The sequence below is a fragment of the Puntigrus tetrazona genome, chromosome 13 (assembly GCF_018831695.1).
Source record: "Puntigrus tetrazona isolate hp1 chromosome 13, ASM1883169v1, whole genome shotgun sequence".
Classification (NCBI taxonomy): domain Eukaryota; kingdom Metazoa; phylum Chordata; class Actinopteri; order Cypriniformes; family Cyprinidae; genus Puntigrus; species Puntigrus tetrazona.
The window spans coordinates 10,175,265-10,193,630 of NC_056711.1; the positions used below are offsets into that span (position 1 = coordinate 10,175,265).

Consider the following 18,366-nt stretch of genomic DNA (forward strand, 5'->3'; position numbering starts at 1 on the left):
TATAAAAGCAGCATCTTAAAAGTGGTACACTCGTACGATGTATTCCAAGTCTTCTGAAGCTTGATAGCTTCGTGCGGGAGAGCTTTTTTAATAGTCTTCTAGTAAGCTGTGTTGATGCCAACTAAAACTATTACAATTGTTTTCTTTAGGTTAAATAAAGCTGAAATGAAATATAAATATATGGTGAAAATTAAAATTAGAAAAGCTTGCCTTGGTAACTAACGGAGTCAATGAGTTGAACTCATGAATTTCAATCAAATCATTTCTGCTTTTCTTATGAATGCACTGATCATCAGAAAACAATGATTTTGATTTATACTTTAAAATAAGCTTTAAAATACTTTGTATAGGATGTACAGTGACTTATTATTTTTTATTTTATTTATTAACTATTAAATCCAGTCTCCATTCCCTGCATCATTGGTAAATAGTAACTATTTTGATTAGTACTACACATAAAAAAAAAAAAAAATATATATATATATATATATATATATATATATATATATATATATATATATATATATATAAAATTGTATCCCTGAGTCTGCTGCATTTATAATTCACTCTCCCTGCTGGTGCGTGGCAGCTCATATTTGTTCCCACAGGGTGAGGAGACTCAGGTGGACTCATCAACCCTATATATGCTTGACCCCCTCTTCACACAATCCTCCTGCTTAGCAAGACGCCTCAGCCAAGCTAGAGAATCTTTACACCCCCCATTCCCATGCTTCTGCTCTCTTCTCCTCCACCGTCCGTGTTTGCATATTGCCGTTCCGATAATTAGAGGCTTTTTTCCTAAGCAATCCATTAAAAGGATGGAAGATAAAAATTTCAACATCTGGTCAAGTAAACTTTTCTCCTTCAGAATGATAATGATGGTCAAGCATTAATCTGCGGTACAGACTGTGAATAAACACTGCGCCCTTTCAACCCGCGAGCTGAAAGAGAGAAAGCATAAAAAATGCACACAAGGAAAAAAGATAAATGGCGGAGCTATGATTAAACAGCTCTTGATAGTGCTGAAGATTCTGCCACCTTTGTTATTGTAATGATCTTATCTGTAAACAACCCAATTAAAGGAATCTGTACCCACCTCTCCGATGATAAAAACATAAAGAGAAAAGGAGGTGGGAAAAAAAAAAAAAACACACGAGCTTCAAATGTGATGTTGCTGTGGAACTAATTGTAAGTGGCAGTGTATGAGACGAAAATATGCAACGTACAGATTTTTCGTGGGTGGTAGGCGATGGAAATTCTATCTCCAACACATCCTTCATATTCTGTAGGACACTGCAGTCAGGGTTCCTATGAGGAGAGAAGGAAATCAGACCTTCATACACTAATTAAACGCATACAGTCAAGTCATGATGGTATAATGAATACAGCTCAGTGATTACTGCCCAAAAATCCAGGATATCACTGAGAGAATCAACACTCTTGGCCAAGACATTCTCACTATGTGGTTTCTGATTCATTTTACACTGTAATACAGATTTTCTACTGAATGATATAAAGTGGCATGCATATGAAATAGCAAATTTGAAATGAAATATGCAACATCTACTTTGATTCCTTGTTAATCATGTTCAAACTCCTTCGAATAGGAATCAAACAGAAATGTATAATTATTCACTTACCATAAATGCATATTAGCATTCAACTTATTCCTTAAAGGAGTGACAACTGAAAGACACAAGCAAGAGTTAAAATGATGGTCAAATGATACTCGAAACAATACTAATAAAAAAGTTAAATATTTTTGGTAATTTTTTCAATGTTTTTAAAAAGACATCTCTTAAGCTCACAAAGACTGCATTTATTTGTTAAAAATACAGCAAAAATGGTAATAATATAAAATAATATTACAATTTAAAATTCATTTTTTTAAATATATATATTAAAATGCAATTTAGTCCTGGGATGGCAAAGCAGAATTTTCAGCAGCCTTCAAAATCACATGATCCTTCAGATTTGGTACTCAAGAAACATTTCTTATCATCACTGATTTTGAAAACAGTCTGGGATACATTTTCTATTTCAGGATTATGTGAATAGAAAGTAAAAAAAAAAAAACAGCATTTAATTAAAATTGGAATCCTCTGTAATTCTATAAATGTCTTCACTGTCCCTTTTATCAATTGAATGTGTTCTTGCTTAAAAAAGTATTCATTTCTAAAAAGAATAAATAAATAAAAAACTGAACGGTATCCATATCCATATGAATTCACATTCATTTAAATATTTAACAACAATATTATTTTTTTATTATTAAATAAACAATATTTATGTCATCAAATTATTTTATTGGTATTTTATTATTTTTTGACCCCAGTTAACGCAGTTCCTCGTTATCTGTTCTGTCACATCTTCAATTATTCATTATTAAAACATACAGACTTATTTATGTTTTCCGTAATAGCGATCCACACCGGACTTCATAATGTTTGCAAAGCACCGGGGGACAGAAACGCCATCAACATAAATCATATCAATCAATCTGCATGGCAAAAACAAGCCCGAGGGAGTGTTGTATATGAAGGCAAGAACGGCGCTCACCCCCCTAATGTAGCCGAGCAGTTTCAATTAACTCTACCTCATCTCTCATTCAGCGTTCCTCACCTGATCGCAGAGCCCTGACAGACAATGCACAGCCGCGTCATTTCTTACCTCTAATCTCTATTCTCTCGAAGAAATGCCACAGACGAAAGCGGCGAAAGCACAGGGCATTTCCCACTGTGACAAACAGTCTGACAGAAAGGGAAATATTCAAATAATTCAAATAAAACGCGCTCATCATGGCTGTTCCACCCGAGAGATCAATCTGGGAGGAACGTGATAGCCGCACTCTCTGTTTGTCATTTGTAAATGCAAAAAGCAATATTTCTGTCTGACCCCGCGCACGGAGGGTCCGCGACTGCCACCGTCTTGACTATTGAAGTGTGGATTTAATATCAATGAATAACATTGCTAGGCAACCGACAATGTGTTCTGTGTGCCATTGTCAGCCAAGCATGACCTTGGATTTAAAGAAACAATCACGGCGGCTTAAATAGTGCAAACTGACCTCCATTCCAGCACCATCTCACTCGAAATCTAAAAGCACGCTGCGCCGCAAACATATTGCGGGGCTGTCAGCTGGGCCGCTCCAGCTGTAGCGCTCCTGTCTAAATGCAGTAAAGCATTTACAGCATGTGCACTTATGTACGGAGGTAATTGAAAAACAAGAGGCACGAGTTTCTCACTTCCGAGCTGCCTCTCACATGCAGGAAAGCGTAATAAAAGCGGTATGGAGATAAACAGAGAGATTTGCAGATATGAAAATGCCTACCGTGCTCAGCCCCGAGCAAACAGCACTCCGGCAGCATTTTGGGGTGTCTGGGGTCAATTTGTACCTTTATTGAGACATTGTTTCCTGGGGAAGAAGAGCGATATGGCAGCTTAATATCACGGGGAAATGATTGTGGATGGGTATAGCGGGATGGATGGGGGGTGATCTGCAAATAATGAGATTCAAATGTAGTAATATGAATGTAATGTTACCAATGGCCATTCTTCTCATGGAGTCTGCTTTTGTGGGTTTTTCTGGTTCCAGTACCCATGTCTGCTCATCGATCTCGCCCAGCACCGACCAGAACTCGGAGAGAGCCTCCACATTTAACAGGAACTGACTGTGGACATTGGCTAAGGTGCTCTGGGTGTAAAACAAAGGACAATAAATTAGTCTCGAATGTTTTTTCCTGCTTGAGAGTTGGTATCTGACTTGTTTGTCGCTAAGCGCAGTTTACTCAAAAATCTAATTTCATTGTAGCGATTAGCATACAAAATAAAAGTGTGTAATATAAATAAATACACTGTCATGTATATAATTAAGAAAAAATGTTTATATATATATATATATATATATATATATATATATATATATATATATATATATATATATATATACACACACATTATATTAATATATATATACACCTGTATATACATATTTTTAAAATTGTGTATTTATATACACAATTTACACAGTACACACACACAATGTAAATAAAAACTTTTTGATACGATTAATCATAATTAATCTTTTGACAGCACTCTTTACAATATTTCCTTTAATGTACTCACCCTCATTTCAATCAGATAAAACATTTCTTCATGTATTTTAATATATTTTTTATTAAATAAATTAACAATTTTAAAGTAAAATAAACATATGTATAGGTTAATTGTTTAAAATATGATCAATAACATCCATGTAGAATATAGATAGGGTGATTGCATTTCATCATGGCAACTGCAGAAGGAGTGGAATGACTATAATTAAATGATTTCTGGGCAATAAATATGAAACACTGTATACCACTAAGTCATAATCATGCAACTGACCAATTACCATACTGCATTTTTATATATATATGATATTTTTCACACTGCATTTAAAATCGAACCGGCTTAAACATTTCAGTTTGAACGGACAGGAAGCCTCTCAGTACACAGTTGTACTCTTAAACGTTTTTCCAACTCTCAGAAGTGCCTAGACGCTAGAAATAGTATCCTTTTACATTTTTGTGCAACTCTTGATCTGCAGGAACAACAGGGTTTTTTTTTTCCAGTCTGACATTGGCTAGGCTGTCTTTAATAACTCCTGAACACTTCTGCATATGGAAGATGTTGATACTGTCCACATGTCTGGTTTCATATCACTGCTTTATACAAACTCTTCAACCCTCTGCCATCAACACTCGGGGAGGAAAATGAAAAAAAGAAACGTTCCCACTGAAGTCTTGCCAAGTCTTCATCAACTACCTGTCAACAAACCATTGATTAAAGCACCAACCAAGAACGAATCAAATATAAAAAGTGACTGAACAGGAAAAGACCAAAACTCATACATCAGCAAACAAGAGAAATTCAGCAATAGCGTTTGATCACCGAGAACCACAGACGACCCATCTACGGTTCAGCATAACGGCTTCCTCTAATTCTAACATACACAAACACAGTAGGCCTCTGTTTCCTTTGGAGCTGTCCAGTGGCGAGGCAGAGCTAATGGTTTGAGTATGGCCGCTCATAAATCACAGCTGATGATTGACAGCTGATGGGCTCTGGCCCCGCTTTCACTCCATGCTGTCAGATTGAGGAGCACAGGTCGCCCACACCGCTGTGACCTCAGACCCACACTCCTCGCTTTCCACCCGGCTGCCAATTCAAGGCCTTTAATCTCAGCCCAAAATCAGAACGCTTTAGTCTGGACACCAGATCCTCTCTGCTCAAAGCCACGGCCGCCGCTTTATTTTTAGTGCTGATAAATACAAATAGGCTTATTAAGCATTGGCAGCAGCTGCGATTGAATTTTTGTGTTATCAAACTTTTGAATATCTAAAATGATGCCACCCTAAATGCATATATATATTTTGAGCACTGTAAGATTAGACTGTATACTGCTAAAGGTAAACTTTTGGAAAACAAAAGATATTTCAATTTGGATGATTTTTTTAACTTATGTATTTTACGTGAAAAAAAAAAACATTTCTAGAGCTGAAGTCAGTCATATTTCATTTTGCTTTTAAAGACTGAAATGAGAATTATGACATTGACTAATATTACTTAATTTTATTGACAGTGACAGTAAGATGATATTTAATTATATTGACAGCCACAGTAAAATTACACACATAGACATAAAAATAGGTTATTGGATATCAGATGGAACAAATATATAAAAGAAAGAAAAACACGCCTATATAAACACTCAGACAGTATCAATGTTATCATCACTTCTTTTTATGCACAGTTTGATGTATCACATCAGAAAGGAATGATGGAAAAAAAATTTTTTGAAAAGAAATCCTTTAATTCACCCAAAAGTTTTTATTTCTGACTCACCGAAAAGGGTTAATGTGAACAATTGGAGATTGAAATGCATTTTGCAAATAAAATGTGTTAAAAAAGTGGTAAAAAAAAAAGTCATATTTAGCATATTTGTGCAATTATTGTAATAATTTTCTTCTCCTACTTTTCTTAGTGATATATAGTGTCAGTTTAGCACCAGGAAGTGATGATTTTCTTCTTTCTGACAGGTTGGATGGAAATAGTGCTTATTCGCAAACGTTATATATGATATTCCAATTTTGCTGTTTAATCTGCAACTTAAGATGGATACCCGGCTGGAGTATTTTTAGTGGTCTGTATTTTTGCTGTGATTCAAAGGAAAACTAGATTGATTTTACATTGTGAGATGTTAAATCACATTTGTCAACAGTAATTTTGAAGCATTGTAATATCTCAACAACATAATACAGCCAATCTCAGCTAATTTAAGAGGGACAGCGCTGGCTGCATTTAGTGGATGGGATCTCATGTGTTTTTCTTTTGTCACATAATTTGTGTGCGCTGATGTTGATTATGCGCCTGATTCTCTGATACATTTCCATACATGTTAAACTGAAGAGCACAGAGTCAGAGCCGGATGAAGCAGCCAGATCTGGTAATTGAACATAACAAAACAAATCAAATGACTTTTTTTTTTCTTTTTTTTCCTCAGACAGTAGCACTAAGGCAATGGATATGCAGACGGAAAAAAAACCCTAATCAGTAATCTGGATGAATCTACTATTTCTTAAGACTAGAGCATATTAATGTGAATGAGCTTTTCCTGATGCCACGCAGGAGGGGACGGTTTGATATAGGAAGGAGAGCATAAAACAAATATGATGGGTCATTGTGCCAATACAGCACACACAATTTAGCATTGCACAGGTGCAAAGACGCAGCAATTATTTCCCAATTAATGCCGGTTGTGTGATTATAGTTATGCTTTTATTTAAATATATGGTGCAGGCTGGATGTCCTCATAATTGAATTTCTCTTGGAAATGTGCCCAAATGTGGAACGGCACAATGGATTCCTCCCCAGTGAGGTGACAGCATGCTTACTGTTCTGTTAACTCTCCCAATTAGGTCCCTCCTCATAATGTTCAATGGTGCATTTTCAGTCATTTAGTGAACAAGTGTCAAGTAAATAAATCAATAATTGCACACGGAGAAATATGTATTCCTTAATGCTCAAAGTCTATAATTGTGATTGTTAAGGACCCACCACGTAATGAAGCAATGTTGCGCTAAACAAATTAGTATTATACTGCAAAAAAACACAATGCATAGTGGAGAAGAGCCATACATGACCCTGGAGTACATTATAAACATAAAAGTATGTGAATATGGTAATCATTTGTTATAACTGTAAACGTGTGGCCTTTTGATACCTGTGTAACTAATAAATGTTGGTGTCAATACATTTATTAATTATTAATATATGTATTAATATTATATTATTTATTAATATTATAATAAATAAAATTTTCATCACTGTTTGGTAGTCGACATGTTTAGGGAATTGTATTAATGTTAATAATTATATTTTATCATACATATAATGCTATAAAAATATAAAGCTATATAAATTGACAGTAAAGCATTTAATTTATATTAAATAATAAACAATTTCACAGTATAACTTTGTTCAATTAAATAAATCCTGTAAATCTGTCCTGGTGAACATGCAGGACTTCTTTCAAAAACATGGAAAGATCTGTAAACCCCAAACTTTTTCACCTGTATTGTATTTAATTTTTTTGAATAGACTGAAGGGTTAAAATTCATGCAGTGAGCATTGTTTCTCTTTGTGCTCTCCAGGAGTCGGGCCGGGTGGCTGGTTGAGTGTAAATCCTGCTGAGACACACCTGCACCGCTGTGTCCGCCACCAAACAAAGAGCACACCCCGCCAAATCTCCTGATCCATATTCTACATTACTCACAAACTCACTGACTCTCTCTTTCTCTCTCTCTCTCTCCCTCTAAAACACACACACACACACACACACAGTCAGTTGAGCGCAGGTAATCATTACTCATTCAAATGTACGCGAGAGGCAGGCAGACAGGCCTTTCTCTTCCCTGAACAGAGGAGATGCATCAAGACATCAGCAGCGCAGCAGGACTTCAGCCGACAGAAGGCTGCTGTGTGCTGAGCTGGTCTTCTCTGTCAGAGAGCCATGTTCCACCGCCATCCCTCACCCAACACAACGCACAACCCTCCCTAACTCACACCACTGCTGCGCAATATGCCAAGTCGCTTTCATCCACCTCAAAGTAATTGGAGCAAACGTATGACTGAAGAGGAGCCTGTTTTTCAGGGGAGGAGGCGAAAACAGAGGACGATGATAAAAAGAAAACGACAGTGAAAAATGGGTCTTCGTTCTCGCTTTTAATTGTTATACGTAAGAGGAAACTCGTTGAGGCTCATTAGAGGCCGCTAACATATGTAGCTTTCAGATCGCCGTCCTGTCGGTTTATTTGGCACAGTTTGAGCCTTTGTGAGGGGAGTTATTGTTTTTTTATGGAAGCAACATCAAAGCGCCGGTGGAACGGAACACCTTTTATCAAGAAAACACACCTTCAAATGCCAAAAAAACTTTGTTAATTAAAAAACATTGTACTTTAATTGTTTTGTTTTGTTATAAAAAAGCAAAAAAAAAAAAAAAAAACAGGACAATTTTTGTAATATGATAAAAGCCAAATCAAAAGTTAAGCAATTCACAACTTGGAGAGAAAAAAAAACAATATATTTTTTTTCTATTTAAAAACTTAAGCAATTCACAACTATGTACCTGAGAGGTCCACGTGATGACCAATGGAACAGGAAGATCTGCAGAAAACTCTGGGGCCTCGTCTGGATACTATAAAGAGAGAGTGAAAAAAAAGAGAGAGGTATATGATCAAGGTTTAAAACAGTATATGTGGAAAGTAGTACTTTAGCAGATGATTTTATCACTAAAAATGTAAATAGAAGTCTGAATTAGTGTTTTTCAAATATTAAAGGGTAAAAGGATATATATCAGGAGTGAGATTTTTTGTGACTGTAAATTACAATATTACAAAATATCTCCAAAATAATTCATAAATAAGTTTTTTTTTTAATCTTTCTCTTCATCAAATACTCTTGAAAAAATGTCACGGTTTACACAATATTGAACAGCATATTAATAATAAGAAATGTTTCGAGCACCAAATCAGTATATTAGAATGTTTGGTAAACCTTAATGAGCATGAGGGTAATGACAATGGTATATGATATGAACACCAAACAGTAGTAATGCATGTTATATACAACATAATATAAAATTTAAATCATAAATAAATACAAAGTTGAAATGATTAATAATATACTTATATTAAAATAAACTATAGATTTAAAGAACATAGTTAAAACACTAAAAGAACTCATCACACCTGAATTCCTTTCTTAATCGACCTTCTTAATCAAATTCCTGTACATAGGTGTCCATGCTACAACCAATAATACAACTACGGGTATGACCCCACAACCCACATTTCCACCGGCAGCAGAGATGCCTTTACTGACTCCTGTTGTGTAAGCTGCTGCTGGGTGACGGAGGGCCTCATGAGAGGTGCCCGGCTCCGGGAAGATGAGCAGATGTGAGGTGGGTAGATCACGGCTATTTTTAGCACCCTACAGGACGGTGGGCAGGTGGGCACAGGGGGCTTCTCACGCCCTGCTGAATCTCATCAGGACCCGTGCAGTGTCCACAAGGAGCCACTGGCATCTATACCATGTCACCGCTTCCAACGCCAGGCAGAGCTCACTCATGCAGCCCGACTCTTCGACTAAACCACTCACACGCCACAATTTTCTGCTTCTTCTGTGGCCCCTGTAATCACCTTACGAGGATCACTCATGGTCTTATCTGTGCCACCGCATCCCCGCACACTCTCTCGCCTCTCCTTCAGGCCCTGCCGCAATCTCACGGATCCATCTCTCAACATAATCTTACAGTCTCAGCACATTAGTGCCACCTGCTTAAAGTTAGATACCTAAACCAAAGTTCTGCTCCTTTTGCAGTCCAGCTGAGTCTGAGAATCTAGATACAGAAAGCTGTGTGAACTTATCCAGCCATATGTGACCCACAAAAATCTGAAATTTGCCAATTAAATTAGCCAAATATTTTGTGTGAACTCAGCGTATTTGTTTTATAAAAACAGTAATAATTGTAATAATTTATAAAAAGTATAAATTGTAAAATAATAATTACTAATAATTAAAAAAAAGAAATATAGTAGGAATTGTTGAATAATACATTTAATAAATATTATTTTGAAACCTTATAACACACACACACACACACATATATATATATATATATATATACATACATACATATATATATATATATATATATATATATATATATATATATATATATATACACATACATACATATATATATATATATATATATATATATATTATGTATATAATATTTAAACATTTATTATCATTTTACATTTCCTTTTAAGCAGCTCAACTGTTTCCAACACTAATAATAAAAAATTGGAGATAAATAAATAATCATGCTAAATTATTGTGTTAAGCTCACAAAACCTCGTTTTTACTGAATGTAACTCATACAACCCTTCAAAAAAACAAAAAAAACATGGACAAACTGACCATAAGATAAAACATTAAGCTGAGAAAGAAAAAAAGAAATAAAACAGGGCTTGACCCATGGTTTGACCTTGGACTTGAGCTTGACTGTAATGGCGTGTTGACGACCTGCAGAGTCCTCTGCCTTCAGCTTGAGTGTGTGGAACTCTGCATCAATGAAGAGCAGCCTGCCAAAACAGATCAATATCATCAAACATAAGAGCACATACAGTACACACACACCAGACAGCTCAACAAAGACCACTTACAGAACATCTTTAAGTAAAAACACAACTGTTTCATTGAAGCATGTGTATTTTGATTATTCTAACTAAATCAATCAAACTATATATATTTAGTTTTAGAGGAGAAGGACTATTTTGGTTGATTTCTTCATTTAAAGAAGCTCCACAGACCTACACAATCATTTCTCTCAGCAAAGAGCGCTGAAAGTTTTGAATCGACTACAGCGACCACAACTGATTTATTGCTAAAATTCCAGCACTTCACATGACACACTTGTATTTCAGCAGCTTATTTACGAGTTGTGTAACAGCATATCGTGGTTAGTCCATACATGCACACTTTGCTCCGAGTGTTCCCGTTGGCAAAACCTGCAGGATCACATATCCACATTCTGTCTCTAAGCACTTAGATCCACATAAAAACTCTGGGAGAAGAACCTTTACACTTTTCTTTGGCTCACACTCTTCTCTTCTATTACTACAAAAACTTTTTATAACACTTATTTGTGTGACCAAAAGTATTTTTAGTGTCTTTCGCACTGATCAAAAAAGTACACTGGTATCACCAGCAAAACCATTAATACCAAAGAGTTAACAGATTTCTTTTTATAACTTACTTTTATTTCCAGTGCAAATGTCAAAATATTCTTAAAGATACACAAGTCACACTTACTTTTTGTTGCCAAGTCAAATGGGCTACTTTGACGCTCTTTTTCTGGATTTTTTTTATGTCAGCAGGTTGAAGCAACCCCAATAACGTGATATTTAGCCCTTAAAATACAATACAGATTTCTACTGGCAAACAAGTCAAAAGCACTATGCAACATATAGCCGTTTTGCAACGCATGCAACATTTAATGCAACAACTATTCTAATTATAAATCTTTTAATTTGTGGAAAGGCAAATTAATACGTTTAAAAACATTCATAAAAAAAAGAATCTGTATGCAAGCTATAAAAACTGAATGCAAATGTACTATTTAGCTGTTATTTAAAACAAAACAAAAATTATGAACGCATATTAATAGTTAAACAAAGAAATTGCATTCTAAGCTTATTTTAAAACCATTATCATTGGTGGTAATATTTGTCAACACTGTTCGTAATTTTTGATGCAAACATTTTGACATCCACCAACAAACACTTTTTATTTTCTGTTCCACCCAAAAAATTTCCTTAATGCTCAGTGTTTTCCCATCACAAACCAATGAAGCAACAGGACAAATCTTTTGCATCACATTCAATTACATGAGCTTTTGGCACAAAATCACACCAATCATTCATTTCTTCAAAATTGAGATCTCTTTTCTGAGCTGGAACCCCATTCAGCCACTCTGCATTCTACAGGGATCTCCCGCCACAGTATCAGGCCTTGCTGGCGTTCACCTCAGTTGATTGAAACAGCTTGACGGCTCGATGTCTTGCTGGGAGGATTGATGAGAGCATTACATTTGCAACTAGAAAATCAGCTCCCCTCATAAATGGCGAAGGAACATTTGGCATGTTTGCATACAAACAGGCCATAGATGAAAGCGTAAAGCTGTACAAAAAAACAAAAAAAACGGAAGAGTAAGATGGGGAAAACACAAACCGTAATACCGTCAAGGCCACTTTTTTGCGAAGGCTTCTCGTCACAACTTTCCAGATATGCAAAAAGCCAGCTGCTGAAAATAGTACAGTTATTCCATTCTCACAGGTGCCACCAGGGATCATGGGTTTTAAGATATAACTGCTGGCTAGAGTGAGATGGTGAGAAGACCAGCCAATAGGAAACCTGCTTAGGTGTCATTATCTTGGCGGGGTGTTAAAAGACCACAGCGAGAGGCCCTGCGCTTCTCTCATACATGTGCAAGGTGTGACAACCTCTCACCACGGCTCCCATGCACCAATTGTCTAAAAAAAAAAAAAAAAAAAAAAAAAAACTGAACCGTTTCAGATGACGATGTCAGACCAAACGCAATATCTCACAGTAAAATGGGAACAAAATGGGATCAAAGTCAAAATATTCAAGTTTCATTTTCTTATGACCTAACGCTTTGGCTGCGACACTCCAAATAGCACACTTACACTGCAGTCAGAGACTGATGTTTTGTAATTTTCTAAATATCTGACTCTTTTGAACTATTCTGGGGATAAGAGGGGAGAACAGACCTGACCCCATCTATACAGTAATTAACAGTAAATGTGGCTTCTTCAAGGCAACTAAAACTCATTAAAATGACCAGGTTCTGCGGCACTTCCCCCTTCCTAAACCAATCAGGGTCCACAACTGTGCCGGACTTGAGGCTATTAACAGAGACACGAATTAAGGATCTTAATTAATCTCAAGTGCATTTACAGATAGCGCTGGTTTATAATACTTCTGACCGCAATTCAGGTCTGAAACGTGCACCTTATTTCCAGCCTAACTTTTCAGCCTACATTTCCCCATTAAACTTGAGAGTGGGTCTCCAATTAGACCAATTTGCATTTGCTAATATCATAATTATATCTTTGGACATTAATAGAAAGTGGAAAATGAGAAGCCTAGTGAAATCGCAGCTTGATACGTGGCTGACAGACACCACATTAGCCTCTTCTATTACAAAGCAAGAAATCTGACACGCTATTTTCAGGAAACTATAGTAAATTAATGATAGAAGTACGTGCTATTAGTGTTCTACACGTTTACAGTAATGCAAAGGATTTGTACTGTATGCACGTAATTATGAGAGAACACTATGCGATGGAGGCTGAGAGAAGCACTAGGCCACGAGAAAAAAATAAATAAATAAAAAAAAACATACTTATCCCATCCTAAGTTCTCCATTTCTGTTATCAGCTGGGAATAATACTGAGGTGGTGAGAAGGACTGGCATCCCGGTCGGCTCTTCAACGCCACTTCCTGATAATAGACAAGTTCGTAATGAGAATCATTTATTCAATCTGCGGGACTCATGTGCTTATTATGGTAATATGATGCCGAACATTACATCATGTATAACATTTGTCAACATGGATATGGTAATGTCCAACCCCGGGGATAAATCATGCAATATTTTAACTATATTTACCAATACTGTCCTGAGTTCCAGGATAAAAGCCGTCAAATTAGTTGAATGCTGTAACCTCTGTTGAAAGAAAATCAATAAAATACAAATGTTGTGATTAAACTATTAGGCTACATACAGCATATCAAAACCAGCACCTGTCATTTGACTAATGGAAATGACCACAAGAGTTAATTATTAATAATTTTAAATTCATAAGAAAATAATGAACTTTAACTAGTTAGGGTACCGCATAAATCTAGGCAGGGTAAATCATAAATCTAATCGTTTTACCCTAGAGGCGTATGGAAAAAAAAGCTTTCCCCCCATGCTAAACATTATGTGTTAATTAAGACGTATTTCTAGAATGATGAGAAATAGCTGCTAACTATTTCCCTTTGATTTATTGTACCTGCTTCACAATATGTTGATAACCATGAAGTAGCCGTTTCATTTGCCAGCAACAATGAAGTCTGCAAAGCAACCAAAGACAAGCACAAGGAAATGAAATACTACTACTACTAATATTTTTTAAATATAAAGTAAAATCAAAACAAGTCAAATAATAATAATAATAATAATAATAATAATAATAATAATAATAAAGTACTGTTTATGTGACTTATTTAAACTAGCTAACTAACTTAAAATGGACTGAAAATATATTGGAGTAGTTTAAAAGCATTTGGATAACAAAAACAAATATGAAACTGATTTTAGTATTTTTGCTTACAATATAGAATATTTTGTTATAAGTGTAGCAGAAATTCATTCATTGTTTTATATATGTCTATATCTTCTAAATGACATTTTGTTTGTTTGTAGTTTTTGCACTCTGCTACCCTGATAAAAAAGGCAGTAGTATCCACAGGCATAACATTCGACGGCCATCATATACTAAAATAAATAAATAAATAATTAAACGAATCAATACTTTTAAAGAAATACAATTAATCGTACTTTGCCCGTTTCATCCGTCGATCAGGCGGCAGAGATATTCTTATCCTAAAGTCTTTTTCCTGTCAAAGATAAAATAATGAGAAAAATGTGACACTTGTGACAATCGGTTCACCTGCTGGTATTGGATTCACGCGACATCACACTTTCACACCGTAAACGAAGCTGACAACCTACGTTGTCTTATTTAGCGTGACTGTGAACGGATATGTAAAACTTTTCTTACCAGTGCCGTGATGAACCCGTCATAGACCGTCTTCTGCTTGTTAAGCGGAATGATCATAGGATTTTCTCTCATCGGCAAACAGTTCATGATGAAAAACAAGTATGCCAAAGCACGGGCTGAAAATAAACCGCTAGCTAAACGCCTATTTAGATGTCGTGGCAATAAAATAAACCGCGTAAACACAAACTAAAGTTTTACAGGCAGAAAACTACCAAACGCTGCTTTTAGAAGCCTTGCCCACTGTTGTCACGCAGGCGAAGCGAAAGTAACTTCCCGCGAAAAGACTCAAGTGTCGCTGACGTCATTAAAGTTTGAATGGCCGAACTTTATTTGAACTTATTTGCAACAAATTTAAAACCAAAATTCTCTCGGCGGTGCATTAGCAACGTACAAGCACAGAATCCCTTAACATCTAGTAAAATAAATGTGCCGTTGAGCGACAGATGAAGGTTAGTGTTAGTTAACCACTTTATGAATGTTTATGCGCTTTTCTTTTAAAGAAGGCGCCTTTAACCAAAATCAAAACAACAAAAGTATCACACAGGTAAGGTCTAAACGCCCCACGTGACGCACTTATTCTAGAAGCATTTTGCTAGCAGTAAAATATTATGTCTGCTGTTCTCCAAACTAAAGTTCCAGCTTCGTCGTTTTTATTTATTTAGTTTTTGTTGGTGCAGTCTACTGGGTGAACAAGTGAGCGCAAATAAACCCAGACTTGCATATTAGATATCACCGATTAACGTATGAAGGTTGAACGGTCTGATATTTTCAGGTAGGGGCATGTTGTCACACGTTTTCATCAAACCATACACGGTTGTAGTAATTATTGACATTTTCGCTGTTTCATGAATAGTTTTGTATGTTTTCTTCTTAAGTATCGCTGCTTTTGTATTTACTATAGAAGAGCACGTTTTGACTCGATTGGATGTTTTTTTAAAGACTTCGTGAATAAGCCGCTCGCGTATTTATTTGATGAAAAATATATTGTACGTGAAATCAATAAATTAAATGAAGTTATTTAATACGAAGCAATTTTTAGTGTCGAACATAATTTCGGTTTACGTCTTTTTTTAATGAATGGATGTTATTTATCATTATTTCTTAGCGTTTTAGAATTGAATAAAAACTAGACTTAATAACGGAAGTTAATAAAAACATAATAAAATGGTCATCCGTGCTGTCCCGTTGGAAGTTTGCTAAGGCTCCTTAAAGGAGCTGTTTCGGTATACCATGTGAAATGTGAAAACGGTGGCAAGCTTAATTACTTCTACATGTTTTTGTAGCCGAGGTTACAGTGTGTTTATATGGAAACTGATCCTGAGAAACAATTACTGGACTACATAACGTGAATCTCACGAATATCAGCATGTCCATTGTTCTCTGACAGGTTTCCATCGTGTCTTTCTCCCAACTGACTTGCACGAACACTTAGGTTAAAATATAAACAGCGAAAAAAAAAAAACGTATCATTTCCTGCTGGGGTGCCGTGGATGCAGATGTCTGTCAGTGGCTGTTTTTGGTGTCTAATTCCCCCTTCATTAAACCTCCCAGGCTCTAATACGCAGTGTGTTTTTAATCTAAAATGCTCAAATATTCAGTTAAGCTGCCTTTAAGCAAACACACATCATTACAGCTGAGAGCCCTGTATTGGAGTGTGTGATTGTATATTGCTTGTGTAGAGTGTCAAGCGTGCGTGCTACACATTGTGCCTGGAGAGATTGATGTTTTGTCATCCACCTGCTTCTAAGCTGTAAAAGCAAGCGCAGCAAAGGCAAACCTACCCAGCTTCAAAATCCAAACAAAGAAATCTTAGTGGGCTGTTTACATATCTGTGGAAGGATATCTGGGCTTGTGTTGACGGGGTGCTAGAGTGGTTGAGAGATCAGTCCCCGCACAATGGGTGAGTGTTAAATGCTTTTTTTTTTGCGACAGTGAGGAACAATTTAAAGCGATTTTGGCTCTGTCTGTGGTTTGGAGAGGGTGAGCCTGGCAACCTCACATAGGGAGAGAGAAAGAGAGAGAGCGAGAGGTTCCTATTTCCCTTCACATGCAGATTGTTGCAGCCGTACACTGCACAGGGTTAATGGCAATCCTGAATAAAGGATTTAAACAATTATGCTTTTCGAATTGCTGGAGAAACGCGGATTATTTCTTTTCTCCCGCTATTGCCTTATTCCTGCGGCATCTGCCTTTCTTTTATACCTTTTGAAGAGCGTGATCTATTGTGCATTGTTTATCTCCAGCCATGGTCACTTCTCTGGAATGCAATTGGCTGGAACTACATCGTGTGGGTCTTGCTCCCTGCTTTTTTTTTTTTCCCTCTCCCTCTCTCTCTAACAGATTCTTTTGAAGCGAGACAAGAGCAGGGGTGGCCGATTTATCGCGCCTCTCCTCTCCTTGCCATGCATTCATCTGAATGAGAATAAGGAGCTATTGTTCTTTTCCGATCTCGGCAGACAAGCTTTAATGCTGTTTTTACGAACCGGTTTGAAAAAATATATCGTTATTGCTAGACGGTGGCTGGTGAGATCTTTTTATAGGTGATGATTTATCTAAGCTTTCTTCAGTTTCTCCTATATGATCAGATTAGAACTTTCTTGATTGTAATGCATTTTTTTTAGTATTTGTAAGTTTTAGAGGACATTTCAGAAAATTATTATATTAAGAGTATTGAATGTTTTTTTGTTTTACTAATATGTACTTTCAATTTAGTTTTTAAATAATGCCAATTAGATAAATGATTTAATATAGTGTTTTTGTTATATATAATTTTAAAATAAGCTTTTTATATCTGTTTATATAATTTTATTGCAGTATGTTATAAATTAAAAATGTAGATTTATACGTTTCTTTCTCGCCCCGAACACCTGTGCATACTAAGCAGACAGCGAGAATGAACTGCTCTGATGTAGACTTTGGCATGTGTATTAGTTGCAGCTTTACCAGAGCTCCCATAGCTGCCCATTATTTGAATGACTGGTGTAATGAGACGGATCAAACCCGGTGCTGAGCTGACCAGGAAGCCGTGCATGTCAGCTATTTGGCCAGGGTCCTGACCATCATTACACTTTCTTTATGGAGCCATTCAGACTGTACATGAAGCACAATATGTCAGTGGAAATTAAAGTGTCCCAGCACTCTCTCCTCGTTCCTGCTCATTTACCGTGCGCACTGGCCGTTAGCCTTTGCATGTCTGTAATGGGACACCTTCCCATGTCTTACCACCAGCCAAATACTTCAAAGTTATATACTGCTTGGATATAGTTCACCAGTGGCTAAAAGTACAAAAAAAAATCACATCGTACCTTGCTGAATGTCTACAATATGGGAGGCTGGGGCTAATTGTCACACATTTTAAAAACCTCTTTAATTAAAAATATATACATTTTTTTTTTTCTGAATTATT

The 18,366-nt window shown here is 36.2% G+C and overlaps 1 protein-coding gene across 1 annotated transcript in view; it reads right to left on the minus strand.

Moving 5' to 3' along the window:
- The window catches only part of LOC122356841 (E3 ubiquitin-protein ligase FANCL-like), a 17,354-nt gene extending 852 nt beyond the window's left edge, over positions 1 to 16,502 (minus strand). Inside the window, 11 exon segments of the mRNA XM_043255912.1 lie at positions 1,227 to 1,308; positions 1,641 to 1,686; positions 3,332 to 3,415; positions 3,544 to 3,694; positions 8,669 to 8,737; positions 10,595 to 10,691; positions 13,535 to 13,632; positions 13,802 to 13,858; positions 14,190 to 14,250; positions 14,738 to 14,796; positions 14,961 to 16,502. Of these exon segments, the coding sequence (XP_043111847.1) occupies positions 1,227 to 1,308; positions 1,641 to 1,686; positions 3,332 to 3,415; positions 3,544 to 3,694; positions 8,669 to 8,737; positions 10,595 to 10,691; positions 13,535 to 13,632; positions 13,802 to 13,858; positions 14,190 to 14,250; positions 14,738 to 14,796; positions 14,961 to 15,047 (891 nt within the window). The 5' untranslated portion in view covers positions 15,048 to 16,502.
- Positions 16,503 to 18,366: the final 1,864 nt, after the last annotated feature.